A 25357-nucleotide genomic window follows, 5' to 3' on the forward strand; every position below is an offset into this window, starting at 1 on the left:
TTAAAGAAAATGAAATTCAAACAAGCAATCGTGCGCCCAATAATCGATGAAGCGATGAAGAAGCATAGATCTGAAACCTAAATCCCAAGGAGGCGAAAGAATCAAAATCTAAGATGCGTGAAGGAGAAACGTGACTAAGATTTATAAGGCTGCCGGTACCTGATCGGAGAGAGCGGAGGAGTTGGAAATGGCCGGTTGTGAAGCCGCTACAGATCGCAGAGTGAACCCGAGAATGACCCGCACAACCTGTTACAATTGCATCACAAAATGCTTTCTTTTCATTTATTCAAATCTTAAAAATCAGATGATTCGCACCATACATTCAGTGGTTTTAATTTAAAATATAGTAATAAATTATTTTACAAATAACACACGAAGACTCGAGTATTCCAAGCGAACCGAACCGAACCAAATCGGTTTTGCTCTATGTTAGTTACACAAAATGGTTCGGTTTGTCCGTACAATATTTAAACCACGACAACCGATCCGGTTATCCACTTTTCTAATAAACTCGAGCAGCTCCGTTTCAGAGTTCTTGAGAAGAATCAATCGACTTCTTCCCCCTTTCTATTCCACGATCCGAGAGCAGCTGGATTTCCTTCCTCACTTCGCCCCAAGAATAAACTCTCGGATCGTGAATAAGCAATTTCATTTTTCAGTCTCCTATTGGACTTGAAATTCGCATTTCTTTTTCTACCATTTTGCCTCCGTCGATACCAACAATGTAAGTTCCAGTGATCCTTTGGCTAATACATGTTATTGATTCTGCGTTTCAGTTCAGTGGATCAATGTGGCAGAATTCGATGTTGGAATCTATTCAATGCTCTAGTATATAATTATGTTTCTGCTTTTGTTTTCAGCTTTCCATTTTGTAGACATCTTTACATTCTTTACGTAATCGCTTTTCGCTGAGTAAAATTTTGACGCCTTAGGCTTGAAAGGGAATTGATTTAGTGTTTTTTCTACTAATATTTTGAATTTTGTCTGATGATCTTCCGTCTTCTGCTTTGTCTAGAATTTTGACTTCTAAGATTGATTCTAGAGCGATCTTCTGTGTGGGAAGATTGGGGATAAATAACCTATTTTCATTACGGCTTCGTGCATAATTGAGGTGGGTGCAGAGTAAGGTGTTTACTTTGTTCTTTCGTTTGGCTGTTCTCACAAATGTCTTTTATATTCCGTAGTTCATTCAGTCATTTATGGTCGTTTAACTTGTTAATATGTTTTCAGCCTCGTTGAGAAGGGAATGGTGAAGTTCAGGGATAGGACTGAAGATTTTAAAGATGCTGTCCGGCATTGTGCTACTTCTTCAGGGTATAACGAGGTGTGTATGCTTTTCTTGCAGTATATAGTTGTTTGTTGATGGGAAATTTGGACTATATTTCTAGGGAAAGATGTGCTCGTTTTCTTTCTAGCAAGTGATCAGACTACACCAATTACGAATGTTTTAGTGTTTCTCCCGAAACATCCTTATGTTAAGTACCATGTCTTTGCAGTCCAAGTTGGCGGCTATTATGGCGTCATTCATCATTCAGAAACCTCGGCAAAGGTCGCCTTTCATCAAAGCTGCCCTAAAAACGGTAGAATTATCAATATTGAAGTGTTTTGGTATTCTTTTTTCTTCTTTTTTTTTTTTCCCTTTTCTTGAGAACTTAGTCACAGCTTATTAAATGGGCTTCTTTCAACGACATGTTTCATGAATTACAACTTCCAAATGTGTGAAAAGAGCAACTATCATGTTTGACTCCTTTACTTGTCCTGAATCAGCTTGAGAGCATTGGTGCTCTTGAAGAGTTTATGTTGAAGCATCAAAAAGACTACGTAGATATGTATCGCACAACAGATCAAGAGAGAGACAATATTGAACATGAGGTGAGCCATACAACTACTTGGGAGATCACTAAGAACAATAACAGAATAATAAGATTGCTTGATAAAACTTTGGGCTCAAAGAACTTCTCGAAGTGAGAGTGAGTTTATTTTAATCATGGCCATACGTTATTTTGTTGATATGCTAAGCCATAATTTATTTGGTCTGATATTCATGAAGTTGAATGCTTAACTATTTTTTCTTCCCGGTTTTTCTTCACACAGACACTTCTGCTATTATTGGTTAGCATTTTTTTTTATAAAAGATTTTTTTACGTGGCACATTGTGATCTCAAAGCTTAGTATGAACTTTATTGAGTTTTTTTGGGATCTACTATTGCATATTTGTATTTTCATAATGTAATGCCAAATATGTATCTTATAACTATATGCAGGTAACTGCATTCATCAAAGCATGCCAAGAACAAATCGATATCCTAAAAAACAACATTAATGAGGATGATGCACACTCAAAGAGCTGGCTTGGTGCTAGGACTGATGATGCTAATGCCGATACTATTGCACACAAACATGGGGTGGTGAGTGTTGTTTTTTTTCTTTCTGTTCATATTTATCACTTGATTATTTTACATGTGCTAGCGTGCACACTTCTCCAAACTATTTTCCCTTCCCCAAGGAAGAAAAAGTGAGTCGTCGAATGTTGTTGCCCTGTCCGCAGTTCAAAACAATTCAAAACTGTTTACCCCATTACATCTCGACTGCTCCCATTCTTCTGCTTGATTGTTGGTCGTATTGTCTATCTCTTTATAAACATTGTCAGTTTTCATCTTTCCCGGACAGTGAGACATTCTTTTAGTGAAATATTTTCCATACTTATGTTTTTTAAAAGGTAATGCGTTCTGTACTTTTTTATGAGAATCTCCTTCCCACAGTCCCACCAAAAGTAGTTGTTCCAGTCTTGCATTTGAAGTTTTCTTCTAAGTGCAGGTTCTAATTTTGAGTGAGAAACTCCATTCAGTAACATCACAATTTGATAAGCTAAGAGCCATTCGGTTTCAAGATATAATAAACAAAGCAGTACCAAGAAGAAAACCCAACCAAGTAAATAAACCACGTTCTGCAAATGCCCCCAACTATAATAATATGGAGCTGAGGGAACCTGATAATTTTGAGCATCAACCTGTCCGAGCCCAACAGCAACTGTTGGATGATGAAACTCGTGCACTTCAGGTAATCAAAATATGGAGGGGGGAAACAAAATTTGATGAGAGTTCTATCATCTGTTAATTGAACCAAGCTTGATTCTTGATGGGTAAAATTTGAGAACTGATCAGTTGTTTTCTTCCAAATTTGTAGGTTGAGTTGACCAGTCTTCTTGATGCAGTCCAGGAAGCAGAAACTAAGATGGTAGAGATGTCTGCTTTAAATCACCTAATGTCTACACATGTTTTGCAGCAAGCACAACAAATCGAATTTCTTTATGAACAGGTCAGCATTTCTACCTCGGTTTATTGTCTTTCACATTATCCCTCAAATCTCAACGGCTAATTGCACTTGCACCTTCCTTTTTAACATTTCCAGAATGAAATTCAGTTGAGCACTATTCTCGGTACTGTTAGGTACTGAACTTCCTATTTTCTTTCTTTTTAATGAACTACAAATTAGGCTGTTGAAGCTACAAAGAACGTCGAGCTTGGTAATAAAGAACTTGCCCACGCAATTCAGCGGAATAGCAGCAGTAGAACCTTCCTTCTGCTCTTTCTATTTGTGCTAACATTTTCAATTCTCTTTCTTGATTGGTATAGTTGACGGGATTGGCTTTTGTATCATAATTATATTGTACATTCACATAGAAGAAAGAAAAATAAGAAATCACCGATGAAAAATTGGATCGCATTCCTATTACTGTTAGTATTTGCTTTAATATCCAGACTCAAGTAGTTACCACTGTAAGTGGACTCCAAGGTAAAAAATGGGGGGGTAGTTACCACTGTATGAGATGTTCTTTAAACAGAAGCGATCTCATCTACTACAATTTCTCTAGTGCCCTGCATTCATTAGTAGCTGCTAAAGCATGCCTGTGACAAGTGAACCCAAACCATGGCCTTTCCCTGTGTGTGACCATGAGATTTCAGCCTCGACATTCTTTCTTTGAGCTATGCTTCTTGCCATCAGACTTGCGGCAGATGCAACCTGGATAAGGATTGGCATAGAAGTTCTCCTCCAGTTTCGAGGACTTCCCAGGACATCTGGGATATGGTGACCCCATTCTCTCTTTATGTAATTCCATAACTTTGTAAGAATACTCTTCCCAGCTTAATGCTCCTGCGTCCAATCGGTCTATCAAATCCACTAAATTTGTCCTGAAAATAGATGATAAACGTCCCTTAGATTGAGACAGAAACTCTTTTCCAATTCATTTTTCCATTTAGGATTTCAATCCTCCTACCATACCTGCGTGAAATAGCTTTACTCTGTACTAGTATCAACTACTAGTACAGAGTAATTACTCAATGAAAAACATTAAGTTATTTTAGGATTCTCGCTTATGCATTGAGTCTTTTTCTGCCATATTTTTTACTTTGTTAAGAAAAATTCCCAGCTATGGATTTGTTTATCTCTGCTCTATACCTGTCAGGGCTGATGGTTTTCCGAAACCCTTCAAATCTCCTGTGACCTTGGACAGCTTTAGCCATGTTCCCATCATAGGTGTAAACGAAAACATCACTCTCTACTGCTACAAGATAGTCTAAAGCAGCCAACTGGTTCTGATATTGTTTGAAAGGTTCCAATTCCTCTTCAGTTGCCAAAGAAGAATGTGTGAAGATGTTGGGATACTTAACTTTTAGCGGTTTAATCCCGCTTTCGCTGTAAATGTTGCCAGCAACAATGTAGATATTGGTATCAGAGGGATACCCCATTGCCTGAAGAAATATAGCTACCTCTCTTGGAGTCATGGGGCATTCCCCTAGTAGTCTTTGTTGGGTACTGTTTATGTCTTTTACCTTCCAGTGTCTCACGTTAAACCTTAGGGTCGTCAGCTCTTCATCCTCCGCTTCGGTAAGGCTGTGACTACAGCCCGTGAATGCCAGCATGTCTTTTTCGTATCTGCAATCAAATATATTTGGTATCAGGAACATATCTAACTTTGGGAGAACCGGTCTTGGTACTTTAAACTGTACATGTGAATGAAATACTAATCATCGGACTTATGTCTAACAGCTTAAACCCACCCACCGTTAGCAAATTCCTCCTCGGTTGGAGAAGGGAACGAAACATTCCTTATAAGGGTTTGGAAATCTCTCTTTAGCTAACAGCATTTTAAAAACTTTGATAACAAGCCCGAAAGGAAAAGGCCAAAAGAGACAATAAAAAGCTCGAAAGGAACGAAACATTCCTTAAAAGCAGTGGGCTTGAGCTGTTACATTACACGATGTTCTTTGACGATGAAATGAAATGGAGTTCTTCTATTCTCAGGTAAGAATTGGTGTTTTGGTTTAGCATTCAATTTGAAAGTAGGCCTAGGAAAGTACTACTCTCGGGACTTTTTGCTTACCTTAAATGCAGAGCTAAATAAGGTTTTCCATCACTTCTTAGTCGAGCAACGAGCTTGTTTCCAAACTGTTCAATTTTGGTATTGAATGTCAAAGCTCTATACATTGCTCGACATCGGAGTTTCTGTGTCGATTCTGCAACACCATTGTTGGCTAATCGAGAGTCGGTGTGGGTTAAGTGAAGGATTTTGTGCTGCTTCAACAAAGACGCCATATGTACTCTATAGTAACGAGGCTGCATATATTTCCATTTAGAATGGGAGGGAAACAAAGTGAATGAATGAATGAATGTGCAGCGAATACCTTAGACCAAGAAACTGGTGCCGTTTCAAAAGGCTTGATATGTGAGAGTTCTAAGGGGAGAGATTCTATTACATGAACTTCATCCCTCAAAACTTGGATGAAATTTTTCCAGTTGAAGATGTCTTTGAATTCACTGCGAAAAAGGGATTCAATACTTCATTTAGTTTGACATTAAACTCTCTTAATAACACTAATTAACTCCTAATTACAATCGCAATAAAAGCTCGGAATAATGACCTTGTATCAGTCCAAAAGGATCTATGATCCAAGGAAGGAAGAACTAGAGTTGCATTCATGAGTTTCGCTATAGCAACCAGGTCACTTATCTGCCATAGTTATCATAAAATAAACAAACAAACAAATCAAAAACATTTCTATCGGAAAAAAAATTATTCATTTCGATGAAGAGACCCCAGTTTTCATCTGGTTCAATCCGCCGTTGGCTCGAGCAAGAAGGTAGCCATTTGTTTCAATGTCAATCCCTGATATTAAACCAGTATTAATTTGTTTGAAACGAGGAACGAGTAACGATAATCTGACGGAAGTTGCTTACATGATTCATCCTTCTTTGTCACATTGATGCATTTGTAATAGTTTTCACTGTCAGGGTGCTCCCATGTCTCCAAAAACTAAGAAATTGTAATATTTAATTTTAAATATAATATAATAATTAAAAAGTAAATAAAAGATTCCATATTAATTAAACCTTGGGCGGAACTGGGTTGTGGGGGTTGGTCCTAGCGGAAGAAGCTTGGGCCAAAGCGGTGTTTGATTGGTAGAGAAGTTTTTGGCCGGGAATGAAATTACCAGAAGGCCCCCCAGTTTTTTTGTCGTTGTGCATAAACCGCATTTCATCGAAAGAATTGAGCAACGTAAACTTAACGAACAGAGAGATGGAGGAAAACGCCAAAAGCAACAAGCAGCCGATCACGTAACATCCAGGGCGGCGCACGATGTCGGGAAAGTGGCGGTGGACATGGCGGCGGAAGGAGGCAACACGTTTGGCGTCGCCGTCGATGAAGATGCCAGCAGCGGCGAGTTTGGCGGCATCCTCATGGTCATATTCCAACAGCCTTCTTCTGGTCATGACGTTGAAGAGGGGGAGGCGTAAGGGCAGTGGGCATGAATTTGAATTTTGTTTTGGTGGAGAGGTGGAGGTGTTCAAAAAGAGGGGGCGAAATGGGTAGTAGTGGACGAGAAGGGATTTGACGGTTTATTTTGTGAATTTAACTTTTTAATGGCTGTGGGGATATCATAGGAACCGAAATCTGAGGAACAACGTAGCCTTTCCAGTTGCTGCTCATCCATCATCTCTACCCTTCCCTTTTCCTCTTTTCTAATTCTGATCCTCTTCTAATTAAGGACATTTCATCTTTGGATTTCAAATCTGGGCCATACCTGTCATAATCACATTTTTCTTCGTAGTGGACTTTGCGATTGCACGACACTCATTCCTAACACTGAGTCAGTCAAGCCAATTCGGATTCGCATCGCCTACAATCGAGCAACGTATTCTCAAGCCTCTAACCCTATTTTGACCGGCCTAAATGTGATTTCGCCGAACAATCATACAAAATCAAAGTAGGAGGAGTTGACAACTAGTCACATACATATGTTATTGCTCAATAGTAATATAGTAGAAAATACAAATAGTAACATAATACAACATGAAATTAAATAAAGAATTTGACAGTGACATGAGCATGCGACCATAAACAACACGTCTTGGACGAGCATGTGATGACCGTGACAACATTGCTCAACAAATATGTTAGTTGCTTAACTATGTTCATGTTTGTAGTCTTTATAGGTGAGGTCGGGTTGAATCTTGTAAGCAATTGAGGTTGAATCTCGCATGTGTACACACATTTCTTCTTTCATTTAAATACCAAAAAACACAAACTCCCACTTCGAACATGTCCAGAATGTTGCCTATATTCATTATGGATTCATGATATTGTAGTTCGTGTGACCATACCCTACACACTCCTTGTCCTCATTACCACGTCGAGTGAATATCCCATCGCATTTTCTGATTCCCTCCCTCTCCTTTTCCAAACTTCAACTCCAAAAACTTGTCTCAGTGAGGTTAATAACTTGGATACACATGACACATACCTTACTCTGTTCATCATCTGCAATACCTTCCCTCTTCTTCAATGGTATCATCCACCATCTCCTTCCCTTGTAGCCACTTCTGTTTGTTCCCTGAGAAAATCCTTTCTGGGTCATTGAGATCAAGCCAAAAAGGTCTCGTTCCCCTGTTTCTTCAAGTGTTTGATTAGTTTCATATGCTGATTGTTTGGTAACTTTAAGGTTTTTGGGTGTTCCAGAGAGGAAGCAGGGATGGCGCCAAAAGCTGATATGTTCTTCTTCAACACAACATGTGTGTGCTGCATCATCGCTGTTCAAATCTGGAAGCAAAAGTGGGGTTAGAAAATTGAGTACAGCAGGAAGTTGTGGCGGATCTGCAGAGATATGTGAAGGTCAACCGGCGCCATGGCTTTCCACATGGCCAACCAAACAGGTTAGAATTGAATTTGGAAGGCTTCCTCGCCACTACACGCTTCTTAATGAATGAAAAAGCAGGGCCCTTTAAGTAAGGTCAAATGCACCAATTTTGCATATGCCTAATTCTTTGGAAATAAGTTTATAAAAACTCTGCCTTTCTCTCTCCCTTTCTCTCTCCCTTTCTCTCCAAATCCCCGCTTTTCTGTTATGGAACCAACTCATTCTTCTCTACAACTCAATCCCCTTATTGTTTCTCTCTAATCGCTGCACATTTCCAATGCCCAGATCCTTGCTTTGCCCGACCCTTTTTGGTTCATGTCCGTCTCCTACCTCCCACTGCGCTCCACTTAACAAAACCCACCATTTCTTTGTCGAAATTACAGCTTTTTGATCAACACCCACCTCCCAAAATGAAGGGTATGAGTCGTTTCTTCACGATCGGCCTCGTCGCCGCCTGGTACTCTTCCAACATTGGGGTTCTCTTGCTCAACAAGTATTTGCTCACCAACTATGGTTTTAAGTATCCGATCTTCCTCACCATGTGCCACATGACCGCTTGTTCTTTGTTCAGCTACATTGCAATTGCTTGGTTTAAGGTGGTTCCTTTGCAGACCATTCGATCTCGCGTCCAATTCTTTAAGATCTCTGCTCTTAGCTTTATCTTCTGCATCTCCGTTGTGTTTGGCAACATTTCGCTTCGGTATTTGCCTGTCTCTTTCAACCAGGCTATTGGAGCGACGACGCCATTTTTCACGGCGGTTTTTGCTTATCTGATGACCTTGAAGAGGGAGGCTTGGCTTACTTATGTTACTCTCATTCCTGTCGTCACTGGAGTTGTCATTGCGAGCGGGGTATGTACTCTTCTTTTGTTTATTGCTTTGGCTGCCTAATTTGTTATCCCCCATTCAATATTTCTTGTAGGAATACTCCAAATTCTGTGCTTCTTTATGAGAAATTTAATGCGGTTATCTTCGTTGAAGTTGAAAATGTTTGTTTCAACGCTGAAACAGTTCCTCAGCTCCTGTTTGTTGTGTTTTGTTTATTGTGTTCTATGGATAATACCGACATGGGAGCAAACATCTACTGTTTGGGCATGGGGATTTAGGATTTCATATATTTGGACTTGAGCTGTGGAACAGCTCAACTACACAGCTAGCCGATATCGTTCTTTGTAGGCCTTCTCGCTTCCCCTCAAGGTTTTAAAACACGTCTACTAGGGAGATGTTTCCTCACCCCTATAAGGAATACTCCATTCCCTCTCCTCTCCAACCGATGTGGGATCTCACAATTCATCCCCTTGGGGGGCCCAGCATCCTCGTTGGCACACCGCTCGGTGTTTGGCTTTCCAACCGATGTGGGATCTCACAATCCACCCCCTTGGGGGCCCAGCGTCCTCGTTGGCACACCACCCGGTGTTTGGCCCTCCAACCGATGTGGGATCTCGCAATCCACCCCTTAGGGGCCCAACGTCCTTGCTGGCACAACGTCCGGTGTTTGGCTCTGATACCATTTGTAACCGTTCAAGCTTACCGCTAGAAAATATTGTGAGATCTTGGGGGCGGATTGTGAGATCCCACATCGGTTGGAGTGGGGAACGAAGAATTTCTTATAAGGGTATGGAAACCTCTCTTTAACAGACCGTTTTAAAAACCCTAAGGGGAAGCCCGAAAGGGAAAGCCCAAAGAGGACAATATCTACTAGCGATGGGTCTTCCCTTCCAGAACTTTCCATCAAGGTTTTAAAATGCGTCTAGGAGAGGTTTCCACACCCTTATATGAAATGCTTCGTTTCCTTTCCAAGGGATCTATAAGTTCATTTAAGGTTTCTGTTTGTGTTAGTCGTGCAAGCTTTTCGAGTCGTTCTCTAGTTTTGGATATTGAAGGGTAGATATAATCGGTGGATTTCACCATGTTTGTGCTGTGGCTTATGTCTGTGTTTGCACTTTTCTGACAGTGTTGTTGTGTCATGTCTTGTATGAAAATAAAGTGGCCATAGAATTTGCCTCTCAAGTTTTCTTTCATGGCAACAGAGCGAACCAAGTTTCCATCTATTTGGCTTTCTAATATGTGTCGCTGCTACCGCTGCAAGAGCTCTCAAATCAGTACTTCAAGGAATCTTGCTTTCTGCAGAAGGGTAATGGCTTCTATCTTATATCAGTGTAGTTTTTGTTTAAACGATGAAATTTCAAGCATCTAATGGTCTCAAATGGGCTCATACAGAGAGAAGCTGAATTCCATGAATCTCCTTTTATATATGGCTCCTATGGCTGTTGTTTTCTTGCTGCCTGCAACACTTTTTATGGAAGATAATGTGGTTGGTATCACAATAGCTCTTGCTAGAGATGATGTCAAGATTATCTGGTACCTTCTTTTCAATTCGTCGCTAGCATATTTCGTAAATTTGACCAATTTTCTGGTCACGAAACACACCAGCGCGCTGACCCTTCAGGTATATTTTCATTCTTTGTTGTATACTCATGCATGCTGCTACTAGTTCCAGTGCTCAACTTTATGTGTTCTTGGCTGATTGAGATCCTAATGTATGAACTCATAGGTTGTGATGAATTTAATTATTTGGTAGATTTGTGTTACTTTCTATTATGTCTGGGCTCTCTGCCTAACATGTGAACCACTTGTTATAGAGGAGCCAGAAATATGGTACATTCAAGTTTCTTTTGTTCTTTAATTGGTTGTTTCGTTTGTATTTGGGCAAGTATCTTAGCTGTGGCATGTCCCAAATGGCTTTCTATGAATTGTTCTTGATAGATCTAGCAGCCAACTAATGAGATTTTTTACATCCAACGAAGTGGGAATGGATTTCGGCTCGTAGTTGATCTTTAGTGTAACAGCCCAAACCCACCGCTAGCAGATATTGTCCGATTTCGCTAATTACGTACCGCCATCAACCTCACGATTTTAAAACACACATGTTAGGAAGAGGTTTCCACACTCTTATAAAGAATCCTTCGTTCTCTTCTCCAAGCAATGTGGGTTCTCACAATCCAAGCAAGAGGAGAACAAAACATTCCTTATAAGGGTGTGGAAACCTCTCCCTAGCAGACGCGTTTTAAAACTAACTGTGATAAGTAACGAGCCAAAGTAGACGATATCTACTAGCAGTGAGTTTTGGGTGTTACAAGATAGGTTGAATATGGAAGGCTATGTGTTTGGTTGCAGCAAGTTCCATGTTATCACTTCTTTTAATACCAGAAATGTGGTTTGTTTTGTGTGTGTTCCAGGTACTAGGAAATGCAAAAGGGGCGGTAGCTGTAGTTGTTTCAATCTTAATCTTTAGAAATCCTGTGTCTGTTACTGGAATGTTTGGTTATACGCTCACAGTTATGGGAGTCATTCTCTACAGCGAAGCAAAGAAAGGAGCAAATAAGAGTTGACACACCCAAACCTCAATCAATGGGAAATCCAGTTGCACCCAAGGGCGGCGCCAAGTAGTAGTGGCTGCATGCTTGGGCATTGCTGCCATTAAATTTTTGGTCTTGTTTTCATCTTTCTTTTCTCTGCTTGTGTTTTTTTCTCAGAAGCATAGGGAACCGGCTTGTGTAACTCAGCTTAGGAATAGAAAGTTGAATAAATGACCCAAAATCACTGTGTAACTCAGCTTCATTCTTTCATCATCAGAAGAAGGCATTGTATAAGTGGGTGGCTATACACACTCTGATTGCTGTTAACAGGGACGTCTTCGCTGGCATACCGTCCGATGTTTGGCTCTAATACCATTTATAACAACCCAAGCCCACCACTAGTAGATCTAACGTTTCCACCCCCTTATAAGAAATGTTTCGTTTTTAGGCTTTTCAAGCGATAGATTTCCACACTTGAAAAGAATGTTTCGTTCCATTGTGAGATCGCATATCGGTTAGAAAGGGAAAAGAAGCAATAGATGCATTTTAAAATAAAACCGTGCGAACAATAATGAAATCCCACGTCAATTGGAGAAAGAAACAAAACATTCTTTAAATAGGGATATTCTTTTTTTTACAGAACTATGCTTCTTCCTAAGGCTTATCTTTCTCGATGAAGAAAGGCTTAGAGCAAAGATCGAAAAAGAACACAACACAACATAATGATCAAATATGCAAATATGCAAGTCCTGGAAATCTTATATAAGGTTTGCACCTCAAATATGGATCAAATGCAACAGTTTGCTCAAATAAACACAGCCGAAATAATGGTAAATACATTAAAAAAAAAAAAAAAAAATTCCTTTTCCTTTTCCTCTTTTCCCATCTCGAAACCAGAAAATTTAAAGTTAAAACAGATTCATGTAAACAGAGAGTTAAGCCCGAGATGATGTGAGAATTCAAACATTCAAGCTTCAGGAACCGAGGCAGCATTACGCTTCATGGATGCACACTTGATCAAGTGGTTGTAGCTTCCTTTTTCCTTGAAAAGCTGAGAAAAGTGATGCTTGCAATACAGAATACCCTCTAAGGCTGCATAATTTGATGGGGAAAGAGCACACCCTCCATGAGAGCACTTAAAACACGACTTATGATAGCACTGGTTCTCCACTGTTACCTGCAAGTATTGTGAGTTTTAAGTGCTCTTTTGTTGATAATGAATGGTTTCAAGTGCTTACCTTCTCCAGTGGATAAACAGTTTTACCACAAGTAGCACATTTGTCTTGAGTACCAGAAAACATGCCAGCAGCTTTGCTAGGTGACCTTGTCTGAAACCAGTGAAGTGCTTACAAGAATCAGCATAATTTTATCTTCACAAGAACAAATTACGAGTGATTACGACATGAAATTACCAGCTCTGGAGTCTTCTCAGCTGACTTTGCAGCTGTTGGAAATAAAACTCAAGAACAATTAAAAATTTGGGAAGCGAACTACAAAAGTTAAGTGAAAGAAGATAAGAACATACGTGATTGGAAGTTCTTGTTGAAGTTGCCTGTCTCTTTGAAGAGCTGCTCAAAATGAGGCTTACAATATAGAACACCTTCCATTGAACAATAATTGCTCAGCTGAAGGAAAACAGAGAACGAGGTTAAACTACAGTAGGTAAAGTTCCAGTTTTCAAAACATAAAAGATTTTGCTTAGCTACAGTCCAGTCCAGTCCAGAGTCCCTCCTAGCAGATATTGCTCTTTGCAGTTTCCCTTTTGGGCTTCTCCTTAAAGCTACTAGGGGAGGTTTCCACACTCTTATGTTTTGTTCTCCAACTGATGTGAGATCTTACAATCCACCCCCTTCAAGGCTCAGTATCCTCACTAACACTCGGTGTTCCCTTCTCCAATCGATGTAGGACCCCCCAATCTACCCCCTTCAGTGTCCACCCCTTTCAAAGCTCAACCTCCTCACTAGCAATCGCTCGATATCTGGCTCTAATACCACTTGTAACAAGCCAAGCTCACTACTATTTATGGGCTTTCCCTTTCAGGTTTCCCCTCAAAAGTTTTTAAAATGGTCTATAGAGAGGTTTCTACACTCTTCTAAAGAATGAGTTCATTCTCCTCTCCAACCAATGTGGGATCTCACAATTAAACACCGTGCACTGAATTCTAGTTATACCTTGGAACCCTTGATGTACCCCTTAAACTAGTTTTGTTTACCTGTGATAGACATCATCAGATGGAAAACTAGAAAACATATACACAACAGCTTTTCAACTGAAGCTGTTGAGTTTAGTTCTCAATTTTTGACATGCATCAGAGCTTATGAAATACATATAAAGGAACAAATATATCCTAACCCTTTGGTTTGTAGGCGCATTAGCAATGTTAAGGATCAGAATCCAGCTCAAAGAACACAGAGTAATACCTTTAGAGTTCCTTTGCAATGGCTGCATTTGAAGCAAGACTTATGGTAGGAAACTCCATCAGCAGAGAGCTGCTCCACAGGATAGACAGTCTTCTCACAGGCCTTGCACTTTTGTTGTGTTCCAGTGAAAGACATAGCTAAGCCCTGGGAGTTAGATTAGATCTGAGCCTTCTTCACCCAATCAAGATCACAAACAATCCACAACTCTCACAGCTAACGTCCCTTATTCTCTGTTTTGTTAGATCAAAATCATAACTACGCTAATCCGAAAGAATACAGATACTCCTCAATAGATTATGAAAATGTAACGAACAAACATAAATCCAATGCCAGTAAACCCAGAAACACGACCGCTCAAGAACCAAAAAAGGCAACAAAGATCTTAAAAGTATATATTGATCATGATCTGGGAGTTGGGAGATGGAAAATGTGAACGAAATTGAGTTAAAATCACATACCTGAGATTAGAGATTGAAAAGCGGGTGGATCTGCAGAGAACCCAGAAGCGAAATCGTCAAGAGATATTCGAGAGGGAAGAAGGGACGAGGGATTGGATTGGATTGGATTGGAGCCCTTATGGGAAAGCGTAGTGGAAGTTTTGTGTTCGAATTTGGGGTAAAGAATTGATCCAAAAGGGAATGAAAAAAAAATGAAATGAAGATTTATTGTTTAATGAATCTGATTACAACGCATTTACAAATAATAATTAAAAGGAAAAAGAAAAGAAGAATCAGGTTGGCAGGAATTGTGTCCCACCATTAATTTGGCTCGTTTCAACGATTGAGTTGGCTTTTAAAACGCGCCTCTTCTAGGCGCCATTGCCATGGATGTTGCCCGTAACCCCACAAAAACAGGCGCCTCTGCGATGGAGGTTGCCCGTAACTCCACAAAAACGGGCGCCTTTGCCATGGACGTTGCACGTAATTCCACAAAAACAGACGCCTTCCCCATGGCTGGTTGCCATGGCCCGTAACTCCAAAAAAAGTCAACCGTTGACCTAACGAACTGGACCCCACCCATCCACATCTTACATGATACGTTCTAAGAAAAGAAAAAAAAAATAATGGATTGTGTTCTTCCTTCCTTCATTTTCCTTTTTTTTTTTTTTAAATTATTTTTATTATTCCAAGTATTTTCCCATCTCTGACACAGACATGTCTACAATATCAAATTACATTTCTTTAAGCACTAAAGAAAATGGAAAATATTTATATTTAAATGACATAATTGCTCGATATGTTTGTATGTTTGAATTTAGTGAGCTTTCATTGTATTCTATCGTCTTGGTATAATATTTATAAGGTTGTAAGTTACAACTTAGTTAATAGTCATTGTGGTATTGATGGACAATAAAGTTATAATTTCTGGATATTAATATGAATGTTGCATGCAGCATCTTAAGCAATATCTATCTTTTTTTTTCCAAAATTTTTGTGTTTAGATTTGCATGTTAGAATTGTTAAGTAACATCGATCAACTTATTGATCTCGATCAACAAGCTAATTAAGAAGAAAAATACGTATTTATAAATAAGGAAACATCTCCGTTAGAATGAGACCTTTTGAACCAACTAACATAACTCCACGATGAATGAGCGTGTCTGTCTGTGTGTGCTTTGAACGGTGGAAGCTCCCATTTTTGCATGAAAAATAGGTAAAACATGGTAAGTTTCTCATTTTGGTGTGTTAAAAGAGACAGAGACTTGGGACTTGCATTAAAAACAAGAAAAAGTTGGGATTTGGCTTTCCATTTAAAGATGGAGAAGCTTAAAAAGAAAGTAATGTAAAAGATGATAGAGGTTGAGCTGTTCTCACAAGTTCTTTCTTTTTTTTTTTTCGAACGTTCGCATTCATTACAAGTATCGATCTCTTATAGGTTGAGGATCCATGTCCAGTCGACTTTTTATCCCCAACAAGTGGTATTACGGACCTTGCTTCAAATCAAAGTCATGTCCGTCTACTATACTCATGGCAAAACGAATAACCTGTTATATATCGTCTTCGTCCCATGCATCTAGAGCCTCCTAAGGATTTAGACAAAAGGGTGGCTGCTTAGAATGTGATAGAGAGAGGGAGCAGCTGAGATGTAAGTTTCAACGTGACATAAAATATGGTAAGCGTAACACATAAAAGAACAATTTCTAACTAAAATGGTGTGCCATTATCATTGTGTAACATGGAAGAAAAGTCTGTTACCACCACTAGCAGATATTGTTCAGCTTTCCGCTTAGGACCGTTACGTATCACTGTCAGTCTTACGGTTTTAAAACGTGTATATTAAGAAGAGGTTTTCACCTTCGTTCCTCTCTCTAACCTACGTGGGATCTCACTATCTACCCTCACTAGCACACTGCCCAATGTTTGGCTCTGATACCATTTATAATAGCTCAATACCACTGTTAGCAGATATTGTCCACTTTGGCCTGTATATCGTCGTTAGCCTCACGGTCTTAAAGCGCATCTGTTAGGGAAACGTCTTCACACCCTTATAAGAAGTACTCCGTGCTCCTCTCCAACCGACATGTGAGATCTTACAAAAGCGTACCTTGTTGGATTATTTGTTTCACCTAACGTTTTAAAAAGATAAGACAGCAATGTTTCTTCTTGCTCTATAAAGTTCTTTCAACCCCATTGATCAAGAGCCACTCTACACAAAGATAAACATGATGAGGTACATTTTGATTACTCTTTTGGTAGCCTTCTCGGCAGGTGCTGCTGTGATTGAATCTCTTGTTCGTCATTACAGTTTCTTAGTAAGTTTAATTCTTGTGAAGATGGGTTTGTCGGCTAAAAGATTATCAGAAGATTATACTCATTAAATTCTGTGCAGGTTGTGTTGAAGAATGAAACGAAGATCTGTGGGAGCAAGTTTATTACGACTGTTAATAGGAAGTTTCCAGGACCAACTCTGTATGCCAGAGAGGATGACACTGTGATTGTTCGAGTCACCAACCGAGCTAACCATAATCTCACTATCCACTGGTCTGAACTACCAACTAATAATAAGCTTATTCTTCGAATCGAAGATAAAATAATGCCAAGATTTTGTTCGATATTGATAGGCATGGGGTTCGACAGCTCCGAAGCGGGTGGGCTGATGGACCAGCATATATCACACAGTGCCCAATTCAACCGGGTCAGAACTATGTCTATAATTTCACTCTCCACGGCCAAAGAGGCACCCTTTTTTGGCATGCTCATATCTCTTGGATTAGAGCCACGGTTCATGGCGCCATTGTCATCTTACCCAAGCTTGGCGTTCCTTATCCTTTTACCAATCCTGATAAAGAGAAAATCATCATTTTAGGTAAGAAAAATATCGTTCAAAATCATTCATTTGTTCATGCCTGTAACCGCTCAAGCCCACCGTTAAGTAGATATTATCTTCTTTATGCTTTATAAATAATGTTTGGTTCTTCCCCGATCTGGGATCTCACCGTGTCATTCTCTGCAGGTGAATGGTGGAAGGGCGATGTGGAGGATATGGTTCAGAAGAGTTTAGTGTCGGGTCTGCCACCCACCGTATCGGACGTCCACACAATCAATGGCCACCCAGGCCCTGTTCATGGCTGCGCTACTAATGGTACCCAAATGGACAAAAACACAAAAATCATCAAAAGATCATAACTTTGGAACATAATATGAATTTGGGGAGATGGGTTTCGAGTTTTGAACTCAACGAAATAACTGGGAATGTCTTTTGATGAATGTGCAGGAGGCTTCACATTACACGTTGAAAGTGGAAAGACTTACCTTCTCCGAATCATAAACGCAGCACTCAACGAAGATTTCTTCTTCAAAATCGCAGGCCATCGTTTCTCCATTGTTGAAGTCGATGCTTCTTACACTAAGCCTTTCGAAACCGAAACCATTTTCATAAGCCCTGGCCAAACGACAAACGCCCTTCTTACAGCCGACAAACCTGTCGGGAAATACTTAATTACAGCCTCCCCTTTTATGGATGCCCCTGTTCCTATCGATAACTTAACTGCAACAGCCTTTCTTCGATACAAAGGAACTCCCAAGAATCCCACCATCGTATTAACACAAGTTCCTGCTCAAAATTCAACCCTTTTAACAGATCGGTTCATTGATTCTCTACGAAGCCTCAATTCAGAGGAATACCCAGCAAAAGTTCCTCAGTTCATCGATCATACTCTGTTTTTCACCATTGGAGTTGGGATCAATCCTTGTGAGACTTGTGTCAATGGAGTTAGAATCGTGGCGGCGGTTAATAATGTAACGTTTTTGATGCCCGAAATTGCTCTTCTTCAATCGCATTACTACAAGATTCGAGGGGTTTTTACAGAGGATTTTCCGGGGAATCCGCCGTTTGTTTTCGATTATACTGGGAAACCACCTGCAAATATTCAGACAACAAATGGGACAAAGGTTTATAGGCTGCGTTATAACTCGAATGTTCAATTGGTGATTCAAGACACTGCTGTGATTGCCCCTGAAAGTCATCCTATACATTTACACGGCTTCAATGTGTTCGTGGTCGGAAAAGGATCGGGAAATTTCGACCCGATTGAGGATCCGAAAGGCTTTAATCTGGTTGACCCAGTTGAGAGGAACACTTTCGGAGTGCCAAATGGGGGCTGGACGGCGATACGATTCAAAGCAGATAACCCAGGTGAACAGATATCTATTTCCCCTTATTCTTCTTCTTCGTCTTCTTTTTGGCTCTAAATTCGTTTTTTGTTTCATCATGTGGACAGGTGTTTGGTTCTTGCATTGCCATTTGGAAGTACATACGACATGGGGATTAAAAATGGCGTTTTTAGTGGAAAATGGGGAAGGCCCCAATGAGTCTTTGCCGCCGCCGCCCCGTGATCTTCCTCGATGTTAGGATTCCCCTGTTTTCAAAAAGCTTATAAAAATCAGAGCTTAGAAACTAGTGAAAAGCGTGGAGGGGAGGGAATTGTGGAGTTTAAAAGAACAAACAAACGGATCCAGAGAGAGAGAGAGTGAGTGAGCGAACAGATCTGTGATTGTGTTGTGTGAGAAAATCAAAATAAGGATTCATATGAAGTGAAGATTGAAGAATAAGCAATGGAGTCCTTTGTTTGATGAAGCTGGGATGATCTATGAACATTGAAGATCTTGTATTCTTTTTTTTTTTTCAAGTTCAAACGATTTTCCAAGAAAATGGATGAATTTTGCTGATTCTAATTACAAACCGTATCCTAAACACACTGTATATGAACACGTACGTTTTTAACCTAAAAAACGACCAAGACATACTAATAAGAGTAACCCAACACAGTAAGAAAACAGAGGGAATTGACGGAAATAAAACATGAACTACATATACTACGGCAGGAAAACTATAGACATATCACCCCCCAAGACACAACAAACTCATCAACCTCTTTTGGTGAAGAGCTACGCTAATTGCAACTCAAAATACAAAAGCAATATATCTACACATTAGCAGACGGCAACAAAAGCGACCAAGTTCTGCAAAGAAGAAATGAATGTATGAAGATAAACTTTCTATCAGCCAGACTTCCTTCCCTCAGAATGAGATGGGGAAAGCTCATGCAAACAAGAGCTTTCTGAGTCACTGCTGTCATCTGGATGGCCTTTCAAATCGTCAACATCACTTGCGGATTGCCCTGAAAGTGACACAATGCCCAGTGAAGCAATGCTGTTTGCAATTGCGTCGATGTCTCGAGCATTACTGTACAGACCACGGCTTCCAGTTAAAAATAAACTTTGATTTGCTTCTGTATCTGTTAGAACAACAGGGAGTACGTTCATCAATTGAGGGTTGCCCTGGCTTGAACCACTGATGAGCAGACGCAGTGTCTCTCTAGGATCCTTTTCTACATTATTAGCAGGTATCATTGGATTCACGAGTGTAGGATGCAGTGGCGGAATGGAGGCCGAAATTGTAGGGCCTGCACTCACAAGGTAGCCTTGACCCGAGGAGCAAACATCAATTACAGGAACATGAACAATTGGATCGCAGAACAAAGGAGTGAAGGTCGGGATCTGCTGAGAGGTTTTCAAAGGCAGACGGACTAGGGGCTCTGGAAATAGAGAAGGGAAATCCACTAACGGATAATCAACTAGATTTAAAGGTGATATTGGAGCCGACAAATTTGAAGGTGTAGAAACTGGTAACAGCGAAGGAAATGGTGGAAGGGAAGATGCACTGATGGATGGGATGGGGAGTTGAGAAGGTTCTTCCCTTTGCTGCAGAATTGATGGTGCACCAGGAGGACACCAGCAGTAGTAAGGAGTTAAGAGAGGTGAAACCACACAAGGAACATGAGATGAAACTTCAGGAGTTGGGGCAGCTAATTTTCCCAATGATTCCAAAAAACTCGATGCAGATAATGGGCTACTTGAATCAGCAGTTTGATTTATAGAATTAACACAAAATGCATCAGTGGAAATCGATGGAGCAACAACAATACGGTTATCTAAAGCCAAATTGTCTCCACGCCACCTGAATTTTTCCCTAGCAGCATCTCTCAGAGAAAACAACGTCTTAGGAAGGACTTCTTTAAAGGAATTCAACCTGGGGCTAAGACTACCCTGGAGTACAGAATTTGATTTAACTGCTGAATTACCAGAATTTCTTGACCGCACAGATTTGGATGATGCACACGATTGTCCAAAATAAGATGAATAGGATAGTTCTCTTGTGGAGTCTAATGAAGAGAACAAATCAGCAGAACTTACTGGATGTTGGTTAGGAACAGTTGACTCCATAAGATAGGCACGAAGGCATGTTGCAAAGCAACCAAGGCGCAATTCACTGATTCCAGTTAATTCAGCAATAGAGGGTCTTCTCTGCAGTAAATCTTTCATCTGTGGTAAAGGAGAAGCGACATAAGGAAATATGCAACAGCCACTACACAAAATTGTTTTAAATATATATCCAGTGGTAACGTCAGGAACCCATAAAATATATAATATCAAGTCATAACTACCACAACACACGAAGATATAATAAATCACATAAAAGCTTTACATGTTCCCAGACCAACATGGTCTTCTCATGAATGAACAATAGAAAAATTCCATTTGTGTAACTGTAATTCAAACAAAAGAACAGCTACTTGTCATTAGATTCAATACGAAAAGTACAAATACCTTCGCAAGTAGTTCAGTTCCCAAGAGCTTTGACTTCTCTGAGCACCAAAAATAGATATTTTGATCATTTGCTTTAATAACAAATGAACGGCCAGAATTATCTGAAGGGATCTCATCAAGTGTAACGAAATCACTTGACAATCTATTATTCAGAGTGAATAGTCTCTCTACACAGCCATTATCTCCAATGAATGAAAGTCGAAAGTCGGATGACGGTAGGACCATTAGTTTTAAGTTTCCCCTGTGATAATTAGCAAATGAAAGGATCTTTTAGAAGCATAAAAAATAATATAATAATTTAACCATCATAATCCTAATATTAGAATTTAGATAGCAGATAGGTAAAAGAATCAAGATGAGAAGACGACAGAAGTTTGTGGAATACAAAAAGATTCAGATAGTAGCCTTGTATCCTATATCTATCTCATTAATTTACGGCCAATTCCTCGACAATATTAGTAATTTCCTCACAACCTAGAATCAATTAACCGATTGTAATAACTTCTTCTGGTATACAACTGCATCCTCCATCATCCTTGGAAAATTTCCCGTTGAAAACACTATGGAAAATTTCAAATAGCCCATAAAAAGCAACTGAACACCTAAAAAGATCTGTAGAAAGATACCAACAACACTCTAATACCTCGGACAAGGTTCAAACCCTTGGTCAAGATATCCGTGATTAAATTTTAAATGATGATTGATTCACTTCAAAATCAAAACCTCAACTTCAATGTAACTTTAACAATAAAAACAATCACAGCTTTCTACAAAATTATTTCTTATAGAGTTCAAATGACAATATACTAAGTACAAACATATATCAGCATCCAATTATAAAAAATAGAATTTTTTCAAGAAAAACAAAATCATTACAGTTTCTCATAACAAGCAGTTAGGCTTTCTAACACTCTGATCAATAGAAAAGGATTCAACATATATTGGAAAAATACAATAAGATAAATGGAAGGGAAAAGTAACAAGTTGATCTGAAAAGTGAGGGAATTACAAAAGTTCAGAATTCATATCACTCACTCCAAATAATTTCATTTTAATTAAGCGGCAACCCTACACAACTAAGAAACAGGAGCAAGCTATTATTGGTATAAGAGCATGAAACTACCTTTACTTCCTCATATTTCAGAGATCATAATAGAAAACGGCCACTTTACCTACAAACCAAAAGATATGTTTATTTGGAAGAATGAACATCGTTACCATTAACAGGCTAACATGCGGAGTCCTAAATCTATAAATTATCACTAATTACACGCTTTCAAGTAAAGTTATATGGTTACACCATATAAGTAAAAGCACTAATGATTAAAACCATTGAACTGACAAATCCTACACACTACAAAAAATAAAGATGATGACGCCGAGTCTTTTAATATTTCAGGATATAATCCAAGAAATGAATTATAAATGGGCATTGCAAATTAGGGTATTCTGACTTATATTCTAGAAAAATGAAATACAATTGATCTTCAAATCAATCAAATGAATTAATGAATTACAATTGACCGTCAGAAAATACAGATAGAAACACATATTTCTCAGTTACTTAGGATCAGAGTGTCAAGAAACAAATGATCGAGCAAATAGCTACCTTGTATTCGTAGGGCAAAGGATTGTTCCTTGCTTGTCTATTTTCCCAACGCGAATAGAGACGAGAGGTATACAGAAACACCTCGCTAGAATGGCAACTTCACCCGGCTCGAAATGCTGAATTACAAAAACAGAGACAGATCTGTTCAGCGATAAGGAGCACGAAAGACACAGAACTAGAAACTGCAAAACCTCATAACAAACATCACTACAGCGTGTTGAGGACAGAATCTAAAACGACGGGGGAAGAACACCAAATTGAAGTGATGAAAATAAAATTGAAAAAAAACCATTCAATCGTTTTCACTCACGCCAAATACAGATTCCATGCCATCTCCATCGGCACCGGGAGTCCTATGTAGAATCGCACAACGAGCATGGAATATAAAGCAGCGAATTGTCATCGACAATTAAAAATCCACTACACATTAAAAATTCACAAACCGATCAATACATATTTAAACACAAACCTGACTCAATTGAGCAAGAAGGTGATCCTCCGCGATGCCGCCGGACGTAGGCATCTTCAACAAAGGCCTCAACCTTTCGTCAGCCCGACAAGCACCCATGACTTGCATATCTAGCGCCTGAAGCCACCGAATAACCCAATCTTCCCGATCGCTCTGCTGTAGCAACAGATCGCCATCTCCTTCATCAACAAGCATATGAGTCAGCCGCTCCGTAAGGTTAATCTCCCTTGTTGAAGCATGCGGACCACCAGAAACCTCAACAACATTCGAAGAAACACCGCCAACTCGAGACGAATCCCCGAATTCTTCAACGTTATCACGATCGGCGCCTTCGCTAACGTTGCTGGTAATCGAATCTTCTTTTCTAGGGCCTGACATGGAGAAACCTAAAAAACCTCCGTCCAATGAGAATATACAAAACAAAATTCAAGTTTATCGTAGATAGCTTCAAAATCCTGAGTTCTTCCTCGCACCGGAATTCGCTTTCAAATCAATCCAAACGCCTCAAACACAACGAAACAAATCGAAAAAGAAGATTAAAGAGAACAAACTGAAATCCGGAAGAATTTGGTAATCAGAAAACGAATGAATTGTAAAGGAAAACAAAGAAGAGAAAGCGAGACTTTGCAATGACCGACGTATATAGAAGGTATCAGATAACTGGTGGGTGCGAGAGGTAAAACGGACCTGCCTCGAGGACTTCAAGGGTGATATAAAATTAAGAATATAAAGTTAGTTTAAGATCCGGGGAGTGTCGCATAAAGTCCACGTCAGCTGCGCGCCACTAAATTATTACGGCCGTTCAAAATCCATCCAGCTTTTATTTGGGGGCCCACCTACCACGTCATTTTTTGTCTTTTGGAGATGCCACGAGTGCTGACGAGGCAACGACAAATTACACCCCCGTACGCCAATAATTGAGTTTTCAAATTATTTTAATATTTTTTTTTTCCAAAATTTAAAAGGAAAAGGACGACTGAGTCGAAAAGTCTCCGTGCAAAAACGGGATGTGGGTCCCATATTGAATATAATATAAGCAAAAATCAATGAACGGGGTGTAATGAGCCAAACCATCCTCCTCAGCCCGGCCTCCCCTTCTCATCAACTGGGAGCATAAAAAAATAATTCCATTATTATTGAACTAAGTTTATAATTGGAATATTATCTTTATTGATATAAAGTCTTTGATGGTCAAATAGATAATATCACATCATCGTAGAAAGGCCCAAAGATAATATAGCCCGTGAAGGCCCATATTCTATTTCAAGAGAAACCTTTAGGTGTTGGCCCAAAGTATCCAATAAGCACTAATTTATTTGTGGTTGATCTTCTAAATATGGTCGTTTAGGTTTAGAATATTTGAAAATGATGTTTGAGAACTGTATTTAGTGTTGCATATAAATATTATTCGTAAATGAAAATAAAAAAAATAAACATAAATTAATAAAATAAATAAGTAGTATAAGAAATAATACCATAAAATAAAAATAAAAACAAGACAAAAAAAAATTAAAATCATAATGCTCCCTAAATCCAACAATTTCTTTAAACAATTAGTGGGTATAACTATTTATAAAATTTAAACATGATTTGATGACTTAATCTTGTGTTATTGGAATTGGTTGGAATTGGTTGGCCTGTTTATGAGCATATCATATCTTAAACATACAAATAGACTTTCTTTCTTATTTTGTTACCCATACATCCAAACAAATGTTGAATCATATTATTATTTCATAATAATTCATCCACCATCATTATTATTCTTATTATTATTATGTTATTTAATTATCAATTTTTTTTTAATTAAAACATCATTTTGTAATTAATTTTATTTAAAATAAAGATATTGAATACATTTAAATGAGGAGAAATTTAGAGCGCAGTGAGTTGGAAAGGGGCAGCAGATGTGACGTAGAAGGGCAGGCAGGGCAGGGCAGAGGAGTATTAATTATTAAATTATGAAATTATATAATGAGGAAAAGCAAAGAAAAAAGAAAAAGAAGAAAATAGGATGAGGGGAAAGCGACATGAAACGACAGCGTTGAAGTTGGTAAGGAGCATGGGGAGCAGAGTGGAATTGGCAAACCAAATTACCAAACTACCCTTAATTGCCTTTATTCCCTCATCCCCCAAATAAATAATTTTATAATATTTCAAAACTTAAAAAAAAAAAAAAAAAAAAAAAAAAAAA

At 39.1% G+C, this 25357-nt stretch overlaps 6 protein-coding genes across 17 annotated transcripts; 3 read left to right on the forward strand and 3 right to left on the reverse strand.

Annotated features, from left to right (window-relative positions):
• Positions 1–516: 516 nt before the first annotated feature.
• On the forward strand, positions 517–3732 carry LOC111487534 (syntaxin-81-like). 6 transcript variants are annotated; one of them, XM_023134971.1, is made up of 9 exons: positions 517–724; positions 1016–1127; positions 1231–1324; positions 1497–1580; positions 1768–1872; positions 2265–2408; positions 2818–3060; positions 3187–3318; positions 3496–3732. In XM_023134971.1, the coding sequence occupies exons 3-9, from the start codon at positions 1247–1249 to the stop codon at positions 3637–3639; spliced, it is 930 nt and encodes a 309-aa protein (XP_022990739.1). In that variant the 5' UTR covers positions 517–724; positions 1016–1127; positions 1231–1246; the 3' UTR covers positions 3640–3732. The 6 variants fall into 6 exon arrangements, with proteins under 6 accessions (XP_022990739.1, XP_022990740.1, XP_022990738.1 ...); XM_023134972.1 differs by having other exon boundaries at positions 1016–1122; XM_023134970.1 differs by having other exon boundaries at positions 1016–1111.
• An 83-nt stretch (positions 3733–3815) lies between these two features.
• Positions 3816–6774, reverse strand: LOC111487556 (O-fucosyltransferase 19-like). The gene is given in 8 exon segments (XM_023135005.1): positions 3816–4193; positions 4462–4938; positions 5387–5670; positions 5673–5820; positions 5925–6013; positions 6099–6169; positions 6241–6316; positions 6394–6774. Coding segments are annotated over 8 exon segments (1758 nt in total). The 3' UTR covers positions 3816–3961.
• Positions 6775–7674: 900 nt separating this feature from the next.
• Positions 7675–11832, forward strand: LOC111487532 (probable sugar phosphate/phosphate translocator At3g11320). 3 transcript variants are annotated; one of them, XM_023134968.1, is made up of 6 exons: positions 7675–7849; positions 8021–8214; positions 8582–9049; positions 10228–10331; positions 10418–10646; positions 11437–11832. In XM_023134968.1, the coding sequence occupies exons 1-6, from the start codon at positions 7795–7797 to the stop codon at positions 11587–11589; spliced, it is 1203 nt and encodes a 400-aa protein (XP_022990736.1). In that variant the 5' UTR covers positions 7675–7794; the 3' UTR covers positions 11590–11832. The 3 variants fall into 3 exon arrangements, with proteins under 3 accessions (XP_022990736.1, XP_022990735.1, XP_022990737.1); XM_023134967.1 differs by having other exon boundaries at positions 7676–7937; XM_023134969.1 differs by having other exon boundaries at positions 7805–8214; positions 8484–9049.
• Positions 11833–12278: 446 nt separating this feature from the next.
• Positions 12279–14650, reverse strand: LOC111487536 (LIM domain-containing protein WLIM2b-like). 4 transcript variants are annotated; one of them, XM_023134981.1, is made up of 6 exons: positions 14435–14650; positions 13977–14120; positions 13082–13181; positions 12969–13000; positions 12795–12884; positions 12279–12733 (listed from the first exon to the last, which is right to left on the reverse strand). In XM_023134981.1, exons 2-6 carry the CDS (start codon positions 14109–14111, stop codon positions 12524–12526), a joined length of 567 nt encoding a protein of 188 aa, XP_022990749.1. In that variant the 5' UTR covers positions 14112–14120; positions 14435–14650; the 3' UTR covers positions 12279–12523. The 4 variants fall into 4 exon arrangements, with proteins under 4 accessions (XP_022990749.1, XP_022990747.1, XP_022990746.1 ...); XM_023134979.1 differs by having other exon boundaries at positions 13977–14231; positions 14435–14649; XM_023134978.1 differs by having other exon boundaries at positions 13977–14206; positions 14435–14647.
• A 1740-nt stretch (positions 14651–16390) lies between these two features.
• On the forward strand, positions 16391–19328 carry LOC111487530 (laccase-4-like). The gene is made up of 6 exons (XM_023134965.1): positions 16391–16728; positions 16806–16957; positions 17038–17282; positions 17430–17558; positions 17691–18611; positions 18697–19328. The coding sequence occupies exons 1-6, from the start codon at positions 16639–16641 to the stop codon at positions 18825–18827; spliced, it is 1668 nt and encodes a 555-aa protein (XP_022990733.1). The 5' UTR covers positions 16391–16638; the 3' UTR covers positions 18828–19328.
• Positions 19115–23857, reverse strand: LOC111487529. Of its 2 annotated transcripts, XM_023134964.1 has the most exons (5): positions 23164–23304; positions 23005–23047; positions 22695–22810; positions 21086–21326; positions 19115–20800 (listed from the first exon to the last, which is right to left on the reverse strand). In XM_023134964.1, exons 2-5 carry the CDS (start codon positions 23020–23022, stop codon positions 19478–19480), a joined length of 1698 nt encoding a protein of 565 aa, XP_022990732.1. In that variant the 5' UTR covers positions 23023–23047; positions 23164–23304; the 3' UTR covers positions 19115–19477. The 2 variants fall into 2 exon arrangements, with proteins under 2 accessions (XP_022990732.1, XP_022990731.1); XM_023134963.1 differs by lacking the exon at positions 23005–23047 and having other exon boundaries at positions 23164–23857.
• Between the last annotated feature and the right edge of the window lie 1500 nt (positions 23858–25357).

This window comes from Cucurbita maxima, unplaced genomic scaffold (genome assembly GCF_002738345.1).
Source record: "Cucurbita maxima cultivar Rimu unplaced genomic scaffold, Cmax_1.0 Cma_Scf00012, whole genome shotgun sequence".
Taxonomy (NCBI): Eukaryota; Viridiplantae; Streptophyta; class Magnoliopsida; order Cucurbitales; family Cucurbitaceae; genus Cucurbita; species Cucurbita maxima.